Raw genomic sequence first — 24,638 nt, forward strand, 5'->3', positions numbered from 1 at the left:
CAAAATCCTTTTTGAGGTGCAGTGAACACAATCTTTGTGGGGTGCAGTGAACACAATCTTTGTGGGGTACAGTGAACACAATCTCATACTTCTGAAGATTTGAGGGTGCTGCCTGTTCCATACTCCTCCTCCTACTGCTCAACCATCCTTTTAGGGGTACAAACAATAGTAATTGGGGCCTAGTGTGGTGGTGTACGTGTGAGATACATACACTTTCTTTTTGATCATATTTTCTATTCCGCTATTCAATTAAAACCTTTGGGGATCAATTAAATTGCGTGATAGTCTGTGTCGGTACGTGTGAGATCCACCTTTCCAAGTTTTTGGGGTTCATCTCATACTTCTGAAGATTTGAGGGTGCTGCCTGTTCCATACTCCTCCTCCTACTGCTCAACCATCCTTTTAGGGGTACAAACAATAGTAATTGGGGCCTAGTGTGGTGGTGTACGTGTGAGATACATACACTTTCTTTTTGATCATATTTTCTATTCCGCTATTCAATTAAAACCTTTGGGGATCAATTAAATTGCGTGATAGTCTGTGTCGGTACGTGTGAGATCCACCTTTCCAAGTTTTTGGGGTTCATCTCATACTTCTGAAGATTTGAGGGTGCTGCCTGTTCCATACTCCTCCTCCTACTCCTCAACCATCCTTTTAGGGGTACAAACAATAGTAATTGGGGCCTAGTGTGGTGGTGTACGTGTGAGATACATACACTTTCTTTTTGATCATATTTTCTATTCCGCTATTCAATTAAAACCTTTGGGGATCAATTAAATTGCGTGATAGTCTGTGTCGGTACGTGTGAGATCCACCTTTCCAAGTTTTTGGGGTTCATCTCATACTTCTGAAGATTTGAGGGTGCTGCCTGTTCCATACTCCTCCTCCTACTGCTCAACCATCTTTTTAGGGGTACAAACAATAGTAATTGGGGCCTAGTGTGGTGGTGTACGTGTGAGATACATACACTTTCTTTTTGATCATATTTTCTATTCCGCTATTCAATTAAAACCTTTGGGGATCAATTAAATTGCGTAATAGTCTGTGTCGGTACGTGTGAGATCCACCTTTCCAAGTTTTTGGGGTTCATCTCATACTTCTGAAGATTTGAGGGTGCTGCCTGTTCCATACTCCTCCTCCTACTCCTCAACCATCCTTTTAGGGGTACAAACAATAGTAATTGGGGCCTAGTATGGTGGTGTACGTGTGAGATACATACACTTTCTTTTTGATCATATTTTCTATTCCGCTATTCAATTAAAACCTTTGGGGATCAATTAAATTGCGTGATAGTCTGTGTCGGTACATGTGAGATCCACCTTTCCAAGTTTTTGGGGTTCATCTCATACTTCTGAAGATTTGAGGGTGCTGCCTGTTCCATACTCCTCCTCCTACTGCTCAACCATCCTTTTAGGGGTACAAACAATAGTAATTGGGGCCTAGTGTGGTGGTGTACGTGTGAGATACATACACTTTCTTTTTGATCATATTTTCTATTCCGCTATTCAATTAAAACCTTTGGGGATCAATTAAATTGCGTGATAGTCTGTCGGTACGTGTGAGATCCACCTTTCCAAGTTTTTGGGGTTCATCTCATACTTCTGAAGATTTGAGGGTGCTGCCTGTTCCATACTCCTCCTTCTACTGCTCAACCATCCTTTTAGGGGTACAAACAATAGTAATTGGGGCCTAGTGTGGTGGTGTACGTGCGAGATACATACACTTTTTTTGATCATATTTCCTATTCCGCTATTCAAAAAAACCTTTGAGGATCAATTGAATTGCGGGATAGTCTGTGTCGGTACGTGTGAGATCCACCTTTCCAAGTTTTTGAGGTTCATCTCATACTTCTGAAGATTTGAGGGTGCTGTCTGTTCCATACTCCTCCTACTCCTCATCCATCCTTTTAGGGGTAGAAACAATAGTAATTGGGGCCTAGTGTGGTTTTGTACGTGCGAGATACATACACTTTTTTGGATCATATTTCCTATTCCGCTATTCAATAAAAACCTTTCTAGGGCAAGATCTTAAATTACAGAAATATGAGGAGACCGTCAAATAAGGGCCGTGGCCTGGGTCGTGGTGCTGCTGGTAGAGCTCCTGTTGCAAGGAGAGGACGTGGTCGATCTGTGCCAGCTACACGCACAAGTGAAACACCTTCCTCAAGTGTGAGTAGGCGACAGAACCTGCATCAGTATTTGGTAGGGCATCATACGCCCCTAGAAGTGATGAGGCCAGAACAAGTGGAGGCGATAGTAGATTGGTTTGCTGCTGACAGTGCCTCCAGTTCCTTCACATTGTCTCCCACCCAGTCTACTGCAGAAAGGTCACAGTTGGCACCTGCAGCCGATGTCCAACCGTCTTTCACCTCACCCCCTTGCAAATCAGGCAAGCAGTCTGAGCCCCAAGCCATACAGCAGTCTCTTCTTCTTTTTGATGACTCTGTCAGCAGGGTTTCCCAGGGCCATCCACCTAGCCCTGCCCCAGAAGTGGAAGAGATTGAGTGCAGCGATGCCCAACCACTTATTTCTCAAGATGAGTACATGCAAGGATCATCGCAGCACGTCTCCGATGATGACGAAACGCAGGTGCCAACTGCTGCGGCGTTCAGCATTGTGGAGACCGACAAGGAGGGCAGGGGTGAAGACTGGGTGGAAGATGATGTGGAGGACGATGAGGTCCTCGACCCCACATGGAATGAATGTCATGCAGGTGACCTGAGTAGTTTGGAGGAAGAGGCGGTGGTCGCACAGAGCCACCAGCACAGCAGAAGAGGGAGCAGGGTGCAGAAGCGGAGCGGCCGTGCCCTAATCACTACGCCCGCTACTGCCCAACGCAGCAAGGGAACGAGCGCACCAAAGTCAGCTCAAAGGAGTTCTCTAGCGTGGAAGTTCTTTAGAAAATGTGCTGATGACAGGACACGAGTGGTTTGCACCCTGTGCAATCAGAGCTTGAAGCGAGGCATAAACCTTCTCAACCTGAGCACAACCTGCATGATCAGGCATCTAAGTGCAAAGCACGAGCTGCAGTGGAGTACACACCTTCAAAACCAAGAAACGTCTCTGGCTCATCCTGCTTCCTCTTCTGCTGCAGTCTCGGCCGCTCCAGCCACATCTGTAGTGATACCGGCACCTGCCACCCCGCAAACAGACGATCTGTCAGCAACACCACCACCTGGGTCACCAACAACCATCTCCACAATGTCCCGTGGAAGCGTTCAGCTTTCCATCTCCCAAACACTTGAGAGGAAGAAGAAGTACCCCCCTACCCACCCGCGATCCCTGGCCCTGAATGCCAGCATTTCAAAATTATTGGCCTTTGAAATGCTGTCATTCCGTCTGGTGGAGACGCACAGTTTTAAAAACCTTATGTCGGTGGCTGTCCCACAGTACGTCGTGCCCAGCCGCCACTACTTTTCCAGGCAAGCCATCCCTTCCCTGCACAACCAAGTGGGGGAAAAAATCAGGTGTGCACTGCGCAACGCCATCTGTGCCAAGGTCCACCTAACTACCGATACGTGGACCAGTAAGCACGGTCAGGGGCGTTATATCTTCCTAACGGCACACTGGGTAAATGCAGTGGCGGATGGGCCTGAGGCGGATAGCAATTTGGCGCATGTCCTTCCACCACCGAGGATTGCAGGGCGCTTCAGTTTGCCTCCTGTTCCTAACTCCTCCTACTCCGCTTCCTCATCCTCTACCGCCTCCTCATCCGGACAGCGTAACACCTTCACCACCAACTTCAGCACGGCCAGGGGTAAACGACAGCAGGCAGTTTTACAACTTGCCTGTTTGGGGGACAAACCACACACCGCGCAGGAGTTGTGGAGGAGCATGGAACAGCAGACAAATGAGTGGTTGCTGCCAGCGAGCCTCAAGCCCGGCCTGGGCGAAATCTCATAGCAGCTCTGGGCCTAGCCGGTTTGAAGCACATCCCTTGCCTGGCGCATGTGCTGAATTTGGTGGTGCAGAGGTTCCTTAAAAACTACCCCGATATGTCAGAGCTGCTGCAGAAAGTGCGGGCCGTTTGTGCGCACTTTCGGCGTTCTCACCCTGCTGCTGCTCGCCTGGCAGCGCTGCAGCGTAACTTCGGCCTTCCCGCTCACCGCCTCATATGTGACGTGCCCACAAGGTGGAACTCCACCTTGCACATGCTGGAAAGACTGTGCGAGCAGCAGCAGGCCATAGTGGAGTTTCAGCTGCAGCACGCATGCGTGAGTCGCTCTGCGGAACAGCACCACTTCACCACCAATAACTGGGCCTCCATGCGAGACCTGTGTGCCTTGTTGCGCTGTTTTGAGTACTCCACCAACATGGCCAGTGGCAATGACGCCGTTCTCAGCTTAACTATCCCACTTCTATGCCTCCTTGAAAAAACTATTCGGGCGATGATGGAAGAGGATGTGGCACAGGATGAGGAGGAGGAGGAGGATGAAGAGGTAACATTTCCAAGGCTTTCAGGGCAGTCATTCGCAAGGGGCTCCGAGGGTGGGTTCCTGCACACACAAACGCCAGGGACACAATTGTCCAGCAGGGGCACAGTTCTGGAGGATGAGGAGGATGAGGAGGAGGAGGAGCTGGAGGAGGAGATGGAACCATGTTCACAGCAGGGTGGCACCCAGGCCAGCTCATGGCCATCACTGGTGCGTGGCTGGGGGGATACAGAGGACACGGACGATACACCTCCCACAGAGGACAGCCTTTCGTTGCCTCTGGGCAGCCTGGCACACATGAGCGATTACATGCTGCAGTGTCTCCACAACGACCGCCGAGTTGCCCACATTCTAACTTGTGCTGAGTACTGGGTGGCCACGCTGCTGGATCCCCGTTACAAGGACAACGTACCGTCCTTAATTCACTCACTGGAGCGCGATCGCAAGATGCGCGAGTACAAGCGCACGCTGGTAGACGCCATGCTGCTGGCATTCCCATCTGACAGCGGGGCCGCAGTGGAAGCACAAGGCAGAGGAGGAGGAGGAGGAGGTCGCCAACGCAACCAGGGCACCGCCAGCACCTCAGAAGGCAGGGTTAGCATGGCCGAAATGTGGAAAAGCTTTGTCAGCACGCCACAACAAACAGCAGCACCAGCAGCTCAGATGGAACGTCTTAGCAGGAGGCAGCATTTTACCAACATGGTGGAGCAGTATGTGTGCACACGCCTACATGTAGTGAATGAGGGGTCTGCCCCCTTCAACTTCTGGGTCTCCAAATTGGGCACATGGCCTGAGCTTGCCCTTTACGCCTTGGAGGTGCTGGCGTGCCCTGCAGCCAGTGTATTATCTGAACGGGTATTTAGCACGGCTGGGGGCGTTGTAACAGACAAGCGCAGCCGCCTGTCCAGAGACAATGTGGACAAGCTCACGTTCATTAAAATGAACCAGGCATGGATCCCACGGGACTTTTCCGTACCTTGTGCAGAATAGCAATGGATACCGACCTTACCCACCCATTGTTCCATTTTTGCTCTTTCTCACTCTTTTGGGGTGTACCCTCATTTAAAATTTGTGAAAAGAAGCAGTGTTGGCTACCTCGTCCTCCTCCTCAGGGCCAGATTAACGTAGGGGCTATTGGAGCTGCAGCTCCAGGCCCCTACCTTTTATATAGGCCCCGGGTTGGCCATATTCACTGTTACCGCTCTTCTGTCACTTGTAAACACAGAAGTCTGGCTTCTATGCTCGCTTCCCCAGGCAGCACCCTCAGAACCTCCCCACACAGCGCGAAGGCCGGACAAGGAGGGACAGTTGCCGATGCATGGATGTGTTTATGGGCTTCAGAGACAGCATCCCATGTTGAATTAGGCATGCATGGCTGCACCCTTCCTCCTCTGGGTGCATGGCAAGGCACGGCCCTTAAGGCCCTTCAAAATCCTCAGCACCAAGCCCATGATGCTCTTAATCCGGCCCTGGTCCTCCTCCACCGCCGCTTCCACCTACACCGCCCATAGGTGTGCGCAGCCTATTGCATTAAGGTGTGCACCCCAAAGTTGAAATACACATGCATGTGTTTGCCAGCAGGGAGAGTAATGTATCGGGGCCATGTACCTGTAGGCAAAGAGAAATAGAGCAGAGCAGGTCCGAGGGAGATCTTTCCCATCTCCTCACTGGCAATGCTATGTGCCCTAGGTGATTAGGGTGTGCCCAGGCACACCCGGCACACCCTGTGCGCATGCCTATGTCACCGCCACATCCACCACCACCTCAACCTCCCTCCTACTCCATATGGGCCTCGTCCTTCAGAGATGAAGAAGAACATTGTTTTATTTTTCTGTTTTTTTTTGTTGTTTTAAGTTATTTCCCTATCCACATTTGTTTGCAGAGCACTTGCCATGCTCTTAATTACGTTTTGCTGTCATTTGCAGCACCCTAGCCCTTTCCTTTGGTGTTTTAGAGCCATTTTAGTGCCTTAAAGTTCGGGTCCCCATTGACTTCAATGGGGTTCGGTGTCCGGGAAAAGTTCGGTAAAAGTCCGGGACACGGACCCGGACTTTTTTTTAAAGTTCGGCCGAACCCGTCGAACACGGACATCTAGGTGTCCTAGCAACTGGCAACAAAAGTGAGTACACCCCTAAGTTAAAATGACAAAATTAGGCCCAATTAGCCATTTTCCTTCCCAGGGTCAAGTGTTACAAGGTCTCAGCATAGGCGTGCGCAGCCTATTAAATTAGGGTGTGCACCCCAAAGCCCAAACACACGTATTTGCGTGTGTCTATATATATATATATATATATATATATATATATATATATATATATATATATATATATATATGACCCCAGCACATTTATCTCCCTGCCAGCACATTGAAAGGCAATTGCCTAAAGACTTCTCTTATGGCAGAGCCAGTAAGAGAGAGATTTTTCCCATCTTCCTACCAGCACAAAAAGTGATAATGTTAATGTACATGGGGTGATTAGGGTGTGCCCAGGCACACCTGGCACACCCTGTGCGCACACCTATGGGTCTCAGGTGTGAATGGGGAGCAGTTGTGTTAAATTTGGTGTTATCGCTCTCACTCTCTCATACTGTTCACTGGAAATTCAACAATACACCTCATGGCAAAGAACTCTCTGAGGATTTGAAAAACAAGAATTGTTGCTCTACATAAAGATGGCCTTGGCTACAAGAAGATTGCCTAGACCCTGAAACTGAGCTGCAGCATGGTGGCCAAGACCATACAGAGGTTTAACAGGACAGGTTCCACTCACAACAGGCCTCGCCATGGTCGGTCAAAGAAGTTGAGTGCACATGCTCAGCATCATATCCAGAGGTTGTCTTTGGAAAATAGATGTATGAGTGCTGCCAGCATTGCTGCAGAGGTTTAAGGGGTGGGGAAGTCAGCCTGTCAGTGCTCAGACCATACGCCGCACACTGCATCAAATTGGTTTGCATGGCTGTCGCCCCAGAAGGAAGCCTCTTCTACAGATGATACTCAAGAAAGCCTGCAAACAGTTTGCTGAAAACAAACAGACTAAGGACATATATTACTGGAACCATATCCTGCGGTCTGATGAGACCAAGATAAATTTATTTGGTTCAGATGGTGTCAATTGTGTGTGGTGGCAACCAGATGAGGAGTACAAAGACAAGTGTGTCTTGCCTACAGTCATTGAAGGTGGAGGAAGTGTCATGGTCTGGAGCTGCATGAGTGCTGTCCGCACTGAGGAGCTACAGTTCATCGAGGGAGCCATGAATTCCAACATGTACTGTGACAAAATAAAGCAGAGCATGATCCCCTCCCTTGGGAAACTGTGCCAAAGGCAGTATTCCAACATGATAACAACCCCAAGCACACCTCCAAGATGACCACTGCCTTGCTAAAAAAAGCTGAGGGTAAAAGGTGATGAACTGGCCAAGCATGTCTCCAGACCTAAACCCTATGGAGCATATGTGGGGCATCCTCAAACAGAAGGTGGAGGAGCGCAAGGTCCCTAACATCCACCAGCTCTGTGATGTCGTCATGGAGGAGTAAAAGAGGACTCCAGTGGCAACCTGTGAAGCTCTGGTGAACTCCCTGCCCAAGAGGGTTAAGGCAGTGCTGGAAAATAATGGTGGCCACACAAAACATTGACACTTTGGGTCCAATTTGGACATTTTAACTTAGGGTTGTACTCACTTTTGTTGCCAGTGGTTTAGACATTAATGGCTGAGTGTTGAGTTATTTTGAGGGGACAGCACATTTACACTGTTATACAAGCTGTAAACGCACTACTTTACATTGTAGCAAAGTGTCATTTCTTCAGTGTTGTCACATGAAAAGATACAATAAAACATTTACAAAAATGTGAAGGGTGTACTCACTTTTCTGACACTGAACAAAATTATAAATGCAACACTTTTGTTTTTACCCCAATTTTTCCTGAGCTGAACTCAAAGATCTAAGACTTTTTCTATGTAAAAAAAGGCCTATTTCTCTCAAATATTGTTCACAAATCTGTCTAAATCTGTAATAGTGATCACTTCTCCTTTGCTGAGATAATCCATCCACCTCACAGTTGTGGCATATCAAGATGCTGATTAGACAGCATGAATATTGCACAGGTGTGCCGTAGGCTGGCCTTAATAAAAGGCCACTCTAAAATGTGCAGTTTTATCACACAGCACAATGCCACAGATGTCGCAGGTTTTGAGGGAGCGTGCAATTGGCATGCTGACTGCAGAAATGTCCACCAGAGCTCTTGCCCGTGAATTAAATGTTAATTTCTCTACTATAGGCTGTCTCCAATGGCGTTTCAGAGAATTTGTCAGTACATCCAACCAGTCTCTCAACCACAGATGACGTGTAACCACACCAGCCCAGGACCTCCACATCCCGCATCTTCACTTCCAACATTGTCTGAGACCAGACACCCAGACAGCTGCTACAATTGGTTTGCATAACCAAAGAATTTCTGCACAAACTGTCAGAAACCGTCCCAGGAAAGCTCATCTTCATGCTCGTCGTCCTCATTGGGGTCTCGACCTGACTGCAGTTTGTCGACGTAACCAACTTAAGTGGGCAAATGCTCACATTTAATGACGTCTGGCACTTTGAAGAGGTGTTCCCTTCACAGATGAATCCCGGCTTTCACTGTACAGGGCAGATGGCCGACAGCGTGTATGGTGTTGTGAGGGTGAGTGGTTTGCTGATGTCAACATTGTGGATCAAGTGGCCCATGGTGGTAGTGGGGTTATGGTATGGGCAGGCGTATGTTATGGACAACTAACATGTGCATTTTATTGATGGTATATTGAATGCACAGAGATACCGTGACGAGATCCTGAGGCCCATTGTTGTGCCATTCATCCACAACCATCACCTCATGTTGCAGCATGATAATGCATAACCCCATGTTGCCCAAGGATCTGTACACAACTCCTGGAGGCTGAAAACATCCCAGTTCTTGCTTGGCCAGCATACTCACCGGACATGTCACCCATTGAGCATGTTTGGGATGGGGGGCAAAAAAAAAAAGTGTTGTGTTTATAATTTTGTTCAGTGTATATACAGTATATATATATATATATATATATATATATATATATATATATATATATATATATATATATATATTAGCCCTAATTATACTAAAAAAGAAAATATGGACAAAACAACAAGTGTCTTTCTGTTTCTTCTGATGATTTATGGCCATCTTGTTCCTGAAATTTTAAAATGCTTTCCTTACCCAACTCCTGTTGTATTTTATACTTTTAACAAGCCTCATGCCACCTTTTCTGCCATATCATTAAACTGTGTAACATTTTAGATACAGCTTATGGGAACATTTTTTTTAAATCAGTGTGGCTTACTACTATATTTTATAGCTGACACATGATCCTGGGGGCTCATTAGCTGAAACAGAAAATCCATTAAACAGAATAACAAGTTAAGAAACACAAAGAATAGTCCAGTTTTAACAAATGGAAAGTCTTGACAATTCCTTTAACTTTTGTTAGTTTGTTGTATTCTATAACTTTTTTAAATAATACAAACCCAATTCAAAAAAAGTTGGGACACTGTACAAATTATGAGTAAAAAATGAATGGACAAATTTACAAATCTCATAAACTTATATTTTATTCACAATATAATATAGATAACATATCAAATGTTGAAAGTGAGACATTTTGAAATGTCATGCCAAATATTGGCTCATTTTGGATTTCATGAGAGCTACACATTCCAAAAAAGTTGGGACAGATAGCAATAAGAGGCCGGAAAAAAGTTAAATGTACATATAAGGAACAGCTGGAGGACCAATTTGCAACTTATTAGGCCAATTGGCAACATGATTGGGTATAAAATTAGTCTCTCAGAGTGGCAGTGTCTCTCAGAAGTCAAGATGGGCAGAGGATCACCAATTCCCCCAAAGCTGCGGCGAAAAATAGTGGAGCAATATCAGAAAGGAGTTTCTCAGAGAAAAATTGCAAAGAGTTTGAAGTTATCATCATCTACATTGCATAATATCATCCAAAGATTCAGAGAATCTGGAACAATCTCTGTGCGTAAGGGTCAAGGCCGGAAAACCATACTGGATGCCCATGATCTTCGGGCCCTTAGACGGCACTGCATCACATACAGGAATGCTACTGTAATGGAAATCACAACATGGACTCAGGAATACTTCCAGAAAACATTGTCGGTGAACACAATCCACCGTGCCATTCGCTGTTGCCGGCTAAAACTCTATAGGCCAAAAAAGAAGACATATCTAAACATGAACCAGAAGCGCAGGCGTTTTCTTTGGGCCAAGGCTCATTTAAAACCTAAGACAGTTGAGCAACTAGAAGCCTGTATTAGACAAGAATGGGACAACATTCCTATTCCTAAACTTGAGCAACTTGTCTCCTCAGTCCCCAGACATTTGCAGACTGTTATAAAAAGAAGAGGGGATGCCACACAGTGGTAAACATGGCCTTGTCCCAACTTTTTTGAGATGTGTTGATGCCATGAAATTTAAAATCAACTTATTTTTTAAAATTATACATTTTCTCAGTTTAAACATTTGATATGTCATCTATGTTGTATTCTGAATAAAATGTTGAAATTTGAAAATTCCACATCATTGCATTCTGTTTTTATTCCCAATTTGTACAGTGTCCCAACTTTTTTGGAATCGGGTTTGTATATGGTTAAATGTTATCATTCCATGGACTGCTGTGTAAATTTACTTTAGTGGCGCACTTTCTAAAACCTATCTTCAGGAACCCAAATAAAATGTAATATTGCATACCTCAATCATAAAAATACTTTCTTACCAAATTATAGCTCATATCACTCATCTGCCTCCAAGAACTGTTTTTTTACAGTCACAATGGGTCTTTTTAGGCTAACAAGTACATAGATATTTCAAGATGGGAGGCAATAGGCTTGCTCCTATGCTGGTTATGTGAGCAGAAGCTTAGGAATTTGGGCATGTGATCTTTTCTAAAGGGGAGGCTCAGAGTCCATACTGCTTGGCCCTCTCATTAAAGATCATGTGACCAAATAACTAGGCTTTTGGTCACATGGAAGGATACAGCAGCATTTTCTTAATATAAAAGGTAGTAAACAACCCTTTGTGCTTTGGTCTACTTTAAGCAGTATACAGTAAGAGCTATGTAGCAATAGCCTGAAGCTATGCTCAATATGGCACGGGCCATGAAAATAGGTAAGAATGCTATTGCACCTTCTCTAAAGTACCTGTGCAATAATAATAAAACCCTAAAAACATGACCTGTGAGGCATGCTCAAGGACATAGTTGGACAAACACTTCCTTAGAATGATACTTGAGTTACTGTCTTCTTACATTATTGTAGGTAAAACCCAGACATAATAAGGCAAAGTAGTCTTACCTTAGAAGTACTGCAGAGTCAGAAAGAAATGCCCCAACTGCAACATCTATGGGGACATAAAACAAATATGAAAGATATTCAAGTACCATTCACTAGCTGACCTTGTCCCTGATTGTGAAGGATTAAGCATATCAGGTAACACAATTACAATCTGGCACTGACATATATGCCCATGTAATAGCAAAAACCTAATAATAAATCCAAATAATGCAACATTATATCAATGTTATGCATTCTATCGGAGATGCTCCTTCTTCTTCTCCCTAGAACCAATGCCAGATGTTAATGTCTTTATCATTGACTATACTTATCTCGTCCAGCAGCCAGAAAATTAAAAGATGTACACAAAACCAGTAAGTGGATTGCAGAAGAGTGTTTATCCTATTTCTGAATCGTGACTATCTAGACACAATTTTCTTATGCTTTAGGCAGGGTTCACATATGTGCAGCCATGGTTTCCTGCATGTTCAACCTGTTCACCGGTTCAGGTGCGAATCAGGTCCGAGTTTTTGAATTTGCACCTGAACCGGACCCAAATATGCACAGGACCCTTATGGAATGCGGACCACAGCCGTCCCGGACCTGTGTGAATCGGCTCCATTGCGAGCAGGGCACAATCGCATGTCATGCGAATTGGATTCGGGGAAACCCGCAGCTAATTAACACATATTTGAACCCAGCCTAAGGCTCCTTTCACACGGCCGCTCCGTGTGAAAGGTCCGCTGCGGGACTTTTTTTTTTTTTTTACCACGGAGCGGATGACATTTCTGTCATCCGCTCCGTGTGCCCGCATATCATCCCATCCGTTTGCGGATGATATGCGGACATAATGTATGTCTATGGCACTGCGGGTGTCAGCGGATGACACCGCTGACACCCGATTTTCCTTCCTTTCCGTGTTTTACACGGAAGAAAAAATGGGTTCTGTTCCATTTGTAAAAACGGAACAGAACTGAATGGAGGAAAATCGGGTGTCAGCGGGTGGTATTCCGCTGACACCCGCAGTGCCATTCACTTACATTATGTCCGCAAATCATCCGCAAACGGATTGGATGATTTGCGGACACACGGAGCGGCCGTGTGAAAGGAGCCTTAGACTCCTCCACTTATTTTGATGGGTTCATACTTATCAAGGATTAAATAATTGTTAGTAAAAAAAAGTTAGTAAACATTGCATTTCTAAAATAACTTAAGGAATACTCCAAGCATGAGCAGGGGTAAAAATTATTTTTCCTCAAAAAGCTAGAAGGTTTTTCTACTGCAGACAAACTTGCCTTCTGACAAAACCCCAGAAGCAATCGAATGCTGGCATGATAATGGTAATGGTTTTCATTTTTTATAATTTTAATACATTTTTATTGAGCATATTAAGTATTACACGTATGCATGGATCAAACAAGCATTTTTTTTTTATAGCAGTACATAGTTTAATTTACAATGTGTATGCGCAAGTTTACTAATGGTGAGTAGTAGACTGACATAGCCTTACAACTATTTGCAGACCCACACAAAAATGTAGATTGGGAACCCTTCCCCACTAAGGGGAATAGTAGAAGTGTGGGCCACACACTAAGAAGTTACAATGAGTAAAGGGACAAGACCCCTCAAAAAGCATAAGTGTCATGTGTGGGCTACATATGGCTTCAGGGAAGGCATCTCCCCACTTGAAGAGGTCAGTAAGAACCCCATACTATTTAAATAGCAACTGTGACCTCATAGCATTAATGTAAAAATGGTACAAAAAGAAATCAGAAGCAAGAAAATAAGGAATAGAGGGGAGGCGGCTGAGATAATGGGTTGGAGCAGGGCCAGAACCAATCCCCGTCCATGGGATGAATCCCAAGATGGTAAATTTGAGTGGTTTAAAGTAACCACAATGGGTCATTGTGATTTCCCCATAGGTAGTTGGAAATCCAGGGAATCCATATTTTTTAAGGGAATATTTATAATTGTATCATGTAAAATAGCGTCCAATTTTTCATTGACTAGATACCACTACATCTTTTGTTTGATCTGTGCAATAGCTGAGATGATGCTTTGCATTTTTAAAAGAAATATGTTCTATGGTGCATAAAGGAAGCCTAGGACAAATGGAAATGCCAAGCCGCAGATGATAACTGGGTACACTGGTACAAAGCAGGCAAGGCCCTTCAAGGAACATCATTTACTTGAATTACCATCTTATGTCATTCTGGGTGAAAAATGCATTTATGTTCTATAAGAATATATCAGATGTTTTTATTGACTTACCTTGATATCCATTCCCATCAGCATCCAGTCCTTGAGATATCGATTGGCCAAACATGTTCAAGGAAAAGCCAAGTGTCTTCCCTTGTATTCTCTATAAAAAGGAAAACATGACATTGGTCAGGCATATTGATAAACACACAGACTGATGACTGTGATTCTTAGCTTTGCTGCGGATGTACAGTAAATATGAAGGAAGGCATAGTCAAAGGTTAGTTCCTTCAGGGAATCTTACAGGAAAGAAAGCTTGGGAAGTCCACATAAAGCAATTCATATCACCAATTATCTGCAAAATCTTGACATAACACACAAGACATAACAAGGCATTTATATCTGTGTTATATATAATCTTTATATGTAGGAGGTGTAATATGAACATGTAATGACTGTCATGAGAAGCACACAGCTAGCTCTGCTTATATTGTCATTGCAGAAGTGGTCATTAAACTGTCTTTTTTTATTTGCAGATTATTATTTTCATAATAGTGAATAATGCATCAAATTATACAACAGAATAATTTAACTGTCACTTTGTTAGCTTATGCTGCGGGTAGAATAGCTACTGCTGTACACACCACGACAGATTATTTAGCCTATTTCCTTTCATGAGAAAAACATGGCTGTCAATGTTAACTTACTCCAAAAAAAAAAAGCTAGATGCCTAGCTTTTATGCTGAACCTTTTATTTAGAAGTTCAGCCTAAAACTATCTCTGAAACGAATGACAGCGACATTCTGAGATGAATCTAACCTTGTAAAGCAAAAATGGCTATACATATCTTTTCCGCAGTCAATTAGGTCCTGTCCCACGCTGAGCTGTCAGTGGTGGCTTCTCTGCATAGGCGTGTGCAGAGCAGGCAGCCGACCATGGAAGCCCCATTGTAACTCTATGGGTGAAATTAGTTCCCAGGCATTTCCCAGCCCTTGTCGGCTGTGTCTTCCACACAGCATCTGCTGCTAGAGACTGGACCAGAACAGCTGTAGAAAAAGTATGTATAACGGTCTTTGCTTTACAAGGCTAGATAGATTTGTTTTAGAATGTGGCTGCCAATAGTTTTAGAGTTAGTTTAAGGCTGAACTTTTACTTTGTCACTGATCCAGAACAAGAATACATAGTAGGAGTTGTGTCTGGATTTTCCTGATCTGCATATTTGTTCTGAGCCAGTGCCTGTAAAAGTATCAAAGCCAGAGGGTCAACATAACAGCCAGGGGAATAGCGATTTCATTGGTCAGTAATAGCACCCTCTACTTCTCTCCAGACATTTTTCAAGTCAATGCATGATGATGTGCAGAGTTATATAACCCATTTTAAATACATATCACCTTCATTTGTTAATGGAGAAAAAAAAAAAAAATAAAAGATAGTTGCTGATTGTTTGCATTGTAAACTAAAACTTTATACGAGGACATTTTACTGTTTCTTTAAAGCAGAACTTCCACTTTTCTCAACTTTTCAGACACTAGATAGTCTCACTTTCTGGGCTGAATCACAGTCAGCATCATTCAACCCTCTCCCTCTATACCCAGGCTGTCACGTGTCCACCCCCCATACTGAGCTCTGCTGATACAGCCTCTTACCTGTCGACCTCTGACACCACCAGCCGCTAACCTGCCGATCCCTGCATATCTTAGAGAGCTACAGCCACATGGCAATCCCGACCCGGTGTATTTATCCTTACAGTATTACCTTGGATCACGAGCATAATTTGTTCCAGAAACATGCTTTTAATCCAAAGCACTCGTATATCAAACCGAATTTCCCCATAAGAAATAATGGAAACGCAGATGATTCGTTCCACAACCATTTATTCATATAGAAATGATGATGGCAATACAAAATACAGTCCAGTATAAAGTGTATGGTGTATATAGTATACGGCCAGAGGTCCAGGGGCAATGCGAGAAGTAGAAGGATCACAGTTTTAATGTAAAACAAAAGTGGAATTACACTCACAATGTTAAAAACAATATCCTGCGGTAAGGAGTCTGGTGCTCATCCATGTAAAGCCTCTGGTGTATATAGTAAAGCCTCTGGTGTATACAGTAAAGTCACTGGTGTATATAGTAAAGCCACTGGTGTATACAGCAAAGCTGCTGGTGTACACATTACTGTATGTGGCCAGAGGTCCGGGGGCGCTGGTGGCTCCTGGAAAACTCAGAGACACTCGAGAACTGTTGACACTTCCTGGTGCTCCGAACGGCATTACGTCCGCCCCACCCATCTGGGAGTGTCTTTGAGTGTCTCCAAGCTTTCCAGGAAGCACTGAGAGCCACCAGCACCTCTGGCCACATACAGTACTGTATACACCAGCGGCTTTACAGTATACACCAGCAGCTTTACACGGATGAGCACCAGACTCCATAACCTGGGATATACATTGTGAGCGTAATTTCACTTTTTTTTTTTACATTAAATCTGTGAAACTGTGATCCTTCTACTGCATGTCTTACAAGACAGCGCCCACATATCAAGTTACAATTTAAAAAAAAAATTGTCTTGCAAAACGCTCATATATCACGTTACTCGCAAACCAAGGTATTACTTTGTCTATTCAAAATGCTTACACAGCTACACTTAGATGGTGCGCTCCCTTCCCCTTTTCTCTGTGCATATGTGTATTAGGTAATCTCAGGACCTATCCAGGGGAGCTGCTGCATGATTGTACCTTTCTTCCCCTAGGGCTGCAGTTGTGCCACTGTGTATAAATTTTTATTATACAGTAAACCCCCGCTCCAACGCGGTTCAGTTTTTGTGGTCCCGGTATATTGCGTTTTTTTTTTTGTAATGTTATTTTACCATATAAATCATTAAAAATGAAATATTTTTGTGTTTTCCATAGCTCTTGCTATGTCTCTCAGTATCTTTTATGTGTTTAAATTAGTTTCTATTGTTTTAAAAGTGTGTTTAAAGACCTTAAAAGGTTTTTAACGTACAGTGACAGTAAAAAAAACATGCCTACAATGCATTTTAATAGGATTTTTCTATTTCGCGGATTTTCACTTTTCGCGACTGGGTCCGGAATGTAACCCCCGCAATGGAGGGGGGTTTACTGTATGTGTTCCCCCCAGGCTGTGCATTGACATTGGTGGAGGACTAGCAGAAGGATGAGCTCATCTCTCTGTTGCTCTGCTTTTTTCACCTATCAGCATGCTTTTTGACAGCATTTGAATTTTTGATGCTTTGTGCTGTTTCTTCTACTTCAACTCTGAGCTCTGCTGTACAGGGATCACAAAAAGCTGATATCGGGCCCAGTAATATATTCCTACACTATTGCTTTAAAAAAAAAAAAAAATGACTGATTTAGTATTCTGTCTCCTCTACAAATATGTGTCATTTTACCTTGTTTCTAGTTTGTGTTTTTGTACAAGGTTAAATGTATAAAACATATTAAAAAAAGCATACAGTAAAAACTGTCAGATTTAAAAAAAAATCTATGTAATATTTATTACAGATCTGCATTATTTGTATCTTTTATATCTGCCTGGAGTTCAGCTTTAATGAAAATGACATATTAGAATATTATATTCCCGTGCTGTATGGGACATAAACAGGCTCAGAAAGAAATCTGCTGGGTCCCTAAAGCCTGCAGATGAGTGAAATTGAAATTTGAATTTGCAATTGCTATGGCAAATACAGGTTGTTGCTTTCAGATACATGTTATACATAATGCCCCTTTTCAGGATAGGCACACACTTTTATATGAAATCGACATAAAAAAAATATATCTTAAAAAAAGATACCTGTGTAAAAGAAGGTGTGATTCCTTTTTCTCTTCCATTGTAAATATATATTGCTCCTAGCAAATTTTCCTCATGGGGAGCTCCAATAGCTACATCTATTAAATAAAAGCATATCGTTGTATTGTAAATAGAGATGTCAATCACAAACACAATATCAAAAAATGTACAGAACAAATCCTTGAAGCCTAGTAGCCAATGCTTCTAAAATGTAAATTTAAAAAAAAATGAGAGCTGCAGCCTAAAAGCTTAGGACACCTAAATTCCAGAAACACATGTGTACACAGATCTTTATACACTGTCTATTGGATCCCTTACTGATATCTAAAACTGGAAATTAATTTGTCCATCCCTAATAACATTATGTAAAAGGATATCGGAGAAAAACTGCTTTTAACCATTTTTACCTTCAATTTTATCATGTCGATGCCAGTTAATGGTGTACTATAGCATCTATTGGGTTTTAACAAATGAAAGTTCTAAAAGAAAAAAGCTGAATAGGAAGGAAAAGCAATTTAAACTTGTTATGCTAGGATTAAACACAAGGTGGCAGTGGAGCCCATCACCCATCTTATTAAATGCAACTATTTTTTTCAAATTACCTACGTATTATTGTAAATATATTGCTGTGACTTTAAAATAAGGTATTACACATGAATACTTATTTATGCTGCTATTATAATGAAAAAATATCTCAATAACATTTAACACCTGGCTCAACACTTAGATATATCTATGCATTATATATATATATATATATATATATATATATATATATATATATATATATATATATATATATATATATATATATACTTAGATATGTCTATGCATAATATAGATATAAATATATATATATATATATATATATATATATATACAAAACAATAATTAGATAATTGATGATGTGTAAGAACGATAAAAAACAAAAACACAAATTTTATAGCTTTACAGCCAACTATACTGTATTATAAGGAAGTTAAAGATAAGCAAGCGTAAGATTACATTTTCCAAATAAGATGAATAATTCCACTATTCGTGAAACATGTTAGGGCGAAATGTTATTTTCTAAATCCTAATTTGCTCACAAAACTGGCACTCCCACTCTCAGCCTGATTTCTGGTGAATTGTGCCAAACGCTTAGCTTCAATAGATTTTGCTTCTCTGAGTTACTGAACAGGAACAAGTATGCCAATAGAAGTTTTAGACTTTTCTCCAACCTTTCTGACTTTCATCCTAAAGCATTAAATCCAGGTGGTCAGCACAACAGCCAGCTAACTAGAGTTTTCAGAAGGCTGTCAGCTGGTAGGTAGGTAATACAAGTTTCCTTTAAAAAAATAGAAAGATTTCTGAAAAAAAAAAAATGATAAGGGAAACATTTTCAACCAAACAGTGCCTGCATTCATTAAGATTCGGGGACTCTTTAGATATTCTGACAGCCGCAATGCCAGCTGCCAGAATACAATACCTGGCACTAAAGATTTATCCATCCATGCTGCTTACCGTGGATGGGGAAATCAACCGAATTCTCTTGTTCAGCTCATGAGGCTGAATAATAAAAATCTTAATCTGTATGGCCAGCTTAAGAATGGCTGTATGAGTGATCTGGCAGTAAGGAAGATATTAGCTCCTGTGGACTGCTCACTCCATGATAAAGATGAATACTTTTAAGAACACGCTTGGCAATCTGGCAATACTGACATTTTTAACTTTTGTCAGATGTACTGGTGTGAATGATAGCATTAGTGTGCTGGTAGGAGTTCCACATTCCTGTTAAACTAAACCAAAAAGTATTTCTTGCCCCATTTTCAATTACATATCTGCAGCTAGTCCTGCTTTACTCGGGCCAGCATTGGAAAACATTGTGGTCTGGGCTCCCATTTTTGATATACAGTGCATTGCGAAAGTATTCGGCCCCCTTGAACTTTTCGACCTTTTGCCGCATTTCAGGCTTTAAACATAAAGATATAAAACTGTAATTTTTTTTTTTTTTATTTCTTTATTATTTTTTTTAGGTAAAAAAAAGAATATTCCAACACTCCAATCACTCAGAGAGCCCGGATAGCTCAGTCGGTAGAGCATCAGACTTTTAATCTGAGGGTCCAGGGTTCAAGTCCCTGTTTGGGCGGTGGCTGTCACCTACCTGTAATTTTTTTTTTGAAGAATCAACAACAAGAGGGACACAATCATGAAGTGGAATGAAATTTATTGGACATTTCAAACTGTTTTAACAAATAAAAAAATGAAAAATTGGGCATGCTAAATTATTCAGCCCCCTTAAGTTAATACTTTGTAGCGCCACCTTTTGCTGCGATTACAGCTGTAAGTCGCTTTGGGTATATCTCTATCAGTTTTGCACATCGAGAGACTGAAAATTTTGCCCATTCCTCCTTGCAAAACAGCTCGAGCTCAGTGAGGTTGGATGGAGAGCGTTTGTGAACAGCAGTTTTCAGTTCTTTCCACAGATTCTCGATTGGATTCAGGTCTGGACTTTGACTTGGCCATTCTAACACCTGGATATGTTTATTTGTGAACCATTCCATTGTAGATTTTGCTTTATGTTTTGGATCATTGTCTTGTTGGAAGACAAATCTCCGTCCCAGTCTCAGGTCTTTTGCAGACTCCATCAGGTTTTCTTCCAGAATGGTCCTGTATTTGGCTCCATCCATCTTCCCATCAATTTTAACCATCTTCCCTGTCCCTGCTGAAGAGCTTCAGCAGGGAAGCTTCATGTTTGACAGTGGGGATGGTGTGTTCAGGGATGTTTAAAGCTTGGGAAATCTTTTTGTATCCAAATCCGGCTTTAAACTTCTCCACAACAGTATATCAGACCTGCCTGGTGTGTTCCTTGTTCTTCATGATGCTCTCTACGCTTTAAACGGACCTCTGAGCCTATCACAGTGCAGGTGCATTTATACGGAGACTTGATTACACACAGGTGGATTCTATTTATCATCATTAGTCATTTAGGTCAACATTGGATCATTTAAAGATCCTCACTGAACTTCTGGAGAGAGTTTGCTGCACTTAAAGTAAAGGGGCTGAATAATTTTGCACGCCCAATTTTTCAGTTTTTTATTTGTTAAAAAAGTTTGAAATATCCAATAAATTCCGTTCCACTTCATGATTGTGTCCCACTTGTTGATTCTTCACAAAAAAATTACAGTTTTATATCTTTATGTTTGAAGCCTGAAATGTGGCAAAAGGTCGCAAAGTTCAAGGGGGCCGAATACTTTCGCAAGGCACTGTATATATTTTTGAGAAGGTAACCCAACTATTGATATAAAACCTAAACGCGTTTTCTCTAAATAGTGTTCCCTAAATTCCAATAAAGTGTATTTTCTACTAAAATATCTGCCCCCATAACACAATCAGGAATTACTCAAATGGTTGTGGTATACTTTGCCATCCGTTATGACTTTGGTTGTTTTGAAGTGCTGAAACTGCTTGTGGTGAATGCAAAGAGACTTTTAGAAACTTTGTCAAGTTCATATTTTTAAAAAGGGGTTAATATGCGAACATCTAGAAACTTGGTATAAACACAGAGGATGTACAGGAGCTCATAAAAATGTACATGACGTTTTATTTTCAAGGAGTGGTAATAATTGTGACAAGAAAATACAGAGCACCTGTTAAATGAAGACTCCAAGAGTCTCTCACACCAAAATGTATAGGTAACCATAACAAATGGAAATATTAGGCTTTCCGACAGAGCTGGTCTATGTAAACATGTCACACACCTGGGCACATTTATTTTTTTTCAATTTCAGATTCATGTACATTGAACATCTTCAATTATTCCCCTATGCATACAACCAGTTCCAATACAAACCTCTATCCTGGGAAACACTGAAGATATATAACCATATTTGAATCATCGACAATTGAAATCACCCTTACCATTCAAGGAGTAACCTCACAAAACTATAATATTCCAATATTAAAAATTGCGTTGTATAATCGTATTACCTATGATAAGGTTCTGACCTCAATCTTTTAGGCAGCTGCTTTGACAATATTAATATTACTAGAATTATTGCATTCCCAACCTACTTTCAATTAGAGGGCAGGAACCCAATTGTCTAAAGATATGTGTCTTTCCACCAAACCACTTGCAAATCCACAGCTTTATTCCAAAGCCTTTTCACAATTATGCAGGTAAATATCATATAGTTCAGGTTTGGATTAGGGGGACCTACACTTTAAACAGCAACACTCAATATCCATCTTCCAATCTAAATATTTGGCGGTGGATTTGAAAACTCAGTATCAGTGTCAAATAAACTTCTTAAAGATTGCATTCCAAAATGATCCTTTACACCCTTTTGTATCTTTCCTCGTCCACATTGGATACAGTGGGAAAACTACTCCTCCATCTTTTTCTTAGAGCTCCCTTACTCCCCAAGGTTTAGCAACAGTTATCAAATCATAAAGACTTTTCATACAGCGTTTTTCCCCTAGTCCTTCCTTGCATAGGGGATTTTACAGTAATACATTCAATTTACTCCAGGTGTTCATGCATTCACAGATACGCAGAGACTTAGGAGTAATGGCAAAAAAAGACCAAGTGGCCGATTGAGTCTGCCACCTTTTTTTTTTAATCTACAAATTGCCTGGAAAAAAAAAAAACTTTTTGTCATACAAAATTTCTCCCTTAGATCTTCAAATAGAATATTTCCCTTTTCTGTTTCAATAAATGTTTGTTAAAGCATTTGCAGACCTACAGAACAATTGCATAGGAAAGGAGTACATACATGATAGAATATCAATTTAGGGTTAGGAAATCCAACTTTTCGCATGTGTGCAAGAGATGGAAGAGCACCACAATTGAGAATTAGACTGGGGTGCTGTAACTGTAACAAGCAAATCATTGTGAAAATAGAATAGAGGCAGAAAAAGACATAGAAAGTGTGACAGACAAGATATGAAAGGGGTGGAAGGGGGGCCTGCCAGGAGTGGGTGTATATCGCTTGTTGATCAAGTAAAGCATCAAGCAAAGGTTAAATGATCAGCAGCAAGCAATCAGAATCTTTTGGAAGGTTTTGTTCAATCCAAAGGGTCCAACCCTGCACGTTATCACTGAGAGACATCTTTTCATTCAAGAGCTACTATGCCACTTGAATATTTCAACCAATAACGTTGACAGTAAAGCAGGATATACAAGTAGAGCTCTAATTTTTTTAAACTTGATATTCTTATTCATCGTGACTTCCTATACCTCTGTGGTGAGATAAACCCATCATTACTACTTCCATCCAAATAACATAGCCAGTACAAAGCCAAATGATGGTGTCATACTCAGCCAAAAATTATGTAAAAATAATTCAGAATAATAAAAAAAAAATGAAGGATTCAGATACATGTGTGTGATGTTTTATGGCATTGTCAGAAAGGGTGATGCAAGAAAATCTGCCGAAAAGCCCATCACTTGTCACCTCAGTTTTAGACACTGAGGGACCATAATGTTAACAGCATCAAGGGCCATCCAAAGCCTCTAGTATTTTTCTCTGATAAACGGCATTCAATGCAAGCTGGCAATAAAAATGTATTTAAAGACATGTGAGTTTCCTCTTTGAAATGCAGGGGGGGGGGTACAGAGGGCACAGTCTTACTGGTATTGGAAGTCTACATCACATGTCATTTTAGTTTGACCACAATTCTACTTTAAGCAAAGTGTGTCCTCTAATTAGCCCAGATAGTAAAAAAGTGTGCTGCACGTTTGAAAATGACTTAGCAAGGCATGCTATTGCTAGGCTTGCAAGACTTCCCACATTTGTTGCCCAATTTCTACAAGTCTGCATTGCATGACTCCAGATCAACTTTCTTTGCAAACATTCTGCAAGTTCTGGTTCTTTTATGTTGTGCAATAGTCATCCTACCACAGGGGTCACTGTGGCTGAATTTTCATGTAGACTTGCAGAGCTCTTGCTGTAGACTCATCACTGCAACTTTGCTCTTGCTAGGGTCTTGCCATGCACATTTGCTACAAATTTGAAAAGTATAAACTAGAACTTGTGCTTCAAGTGCTCTGCAAGTATACAACTTGCTGGTGAAAATGTGCAGCAAGTTAACAGACTTACAATTTAACACTGTGTGCAAGTTATCCTTGCTATCTGGGAGGATGCATACAATGATGACAGCTTAAGTCCACAAAAACCTAAGGGCTTAGAGAGCAAAAAAATACTCTGTAAAAGATTGGTATAGTATTTTGTTTGCAACTTACCAAATTAATTTATTTAAACGCCTATCAGAGCTTCAGGCCACAGTATTCAGAGTACAACCCAAGAGAGCTAACATATATCTCGCCACTTGTAAAGTGAGTTACCACAATCTGTAAAAGCATTCTAAGTTTCAGTTCACTGTATGCAATTAGTAAATCTTTACATGTTTTGTGGGCTTTTATGGCTTATGCTATTTGGGTGTGTTTACCACTTTTAGTGGTTATTTTGTTTTGCAGAAAAAACTTTAAGGACCAGTAAACCTAACACAAAAAGTTAAAAAAGGTCTAATAACATTCACAGATACACATGTAAAAGGATGCTTAAAGGAAAAATTGTCAGTCTTGTTGTATGAGACCATTGGACAGTAACACATGTGCATGATGGGGAATCTCTCTACTTACAATACTAACTTCATTTTAATATTCCCCATTCCAATCAGTTTCTAAAACTTATCTTACTTTAACGTTACTTCTTTGTTTTGAAAAAGACTAAAGCAAGCAGTAAAGCCACTTTCTTACTTTTTATACACCTCATTTCTTGGCCCAGTGTAAGATTCTGGTACCTCTGGTACCCTTATTTTCCACTTTTCTTTCAAATATGCGTCCCACCTTTCTAATTAGGTG

At 41.7% G+C, this 24,638-nt stretch overlaps 1 protein-coding gene across 1 annotated transcript in view; it reads right to left on the bottom strand.

Moving 5' to 3' along the window:
• The window catches only part of ITGA4 (integrin subunit alpha 4), a 222,208-nt gene that overhangs the window by 61,207 nt on the left and 136,363 nt on the right, over positions 1-24,638 (bottom strand). The window contains exons 11-13 of the mRNA XM_082260232.1: positions 17,798-17,892; positions 14,061-14,151; positions 11,811-11,856 (exon numbers count right to left, since the gene is read on the bottom strand). Coding sequence (XP_082116358.1) covers positions 11,811-11,856; positions 14,061-14,151; positions 17,798-17,892 — 232 coding nt within the window. The remainder of the gene's footprint in view (positions 1-11,810; positions 11,857-14,060; positions 14,152-17,797; positions 17,893-24,638) is intronic.

Source organism: Pelophylax lessonae (genome assembly GCF_965119305.1).
Source record: "Pelophylax lessonae genome assembly, chromosome: 6".
Lineage (NCBI taxonomy): Eukaryota > Metazoa > Chordata > Amphibia > Anura > Ranidae > Pelophylax > Pelophylax lessonae.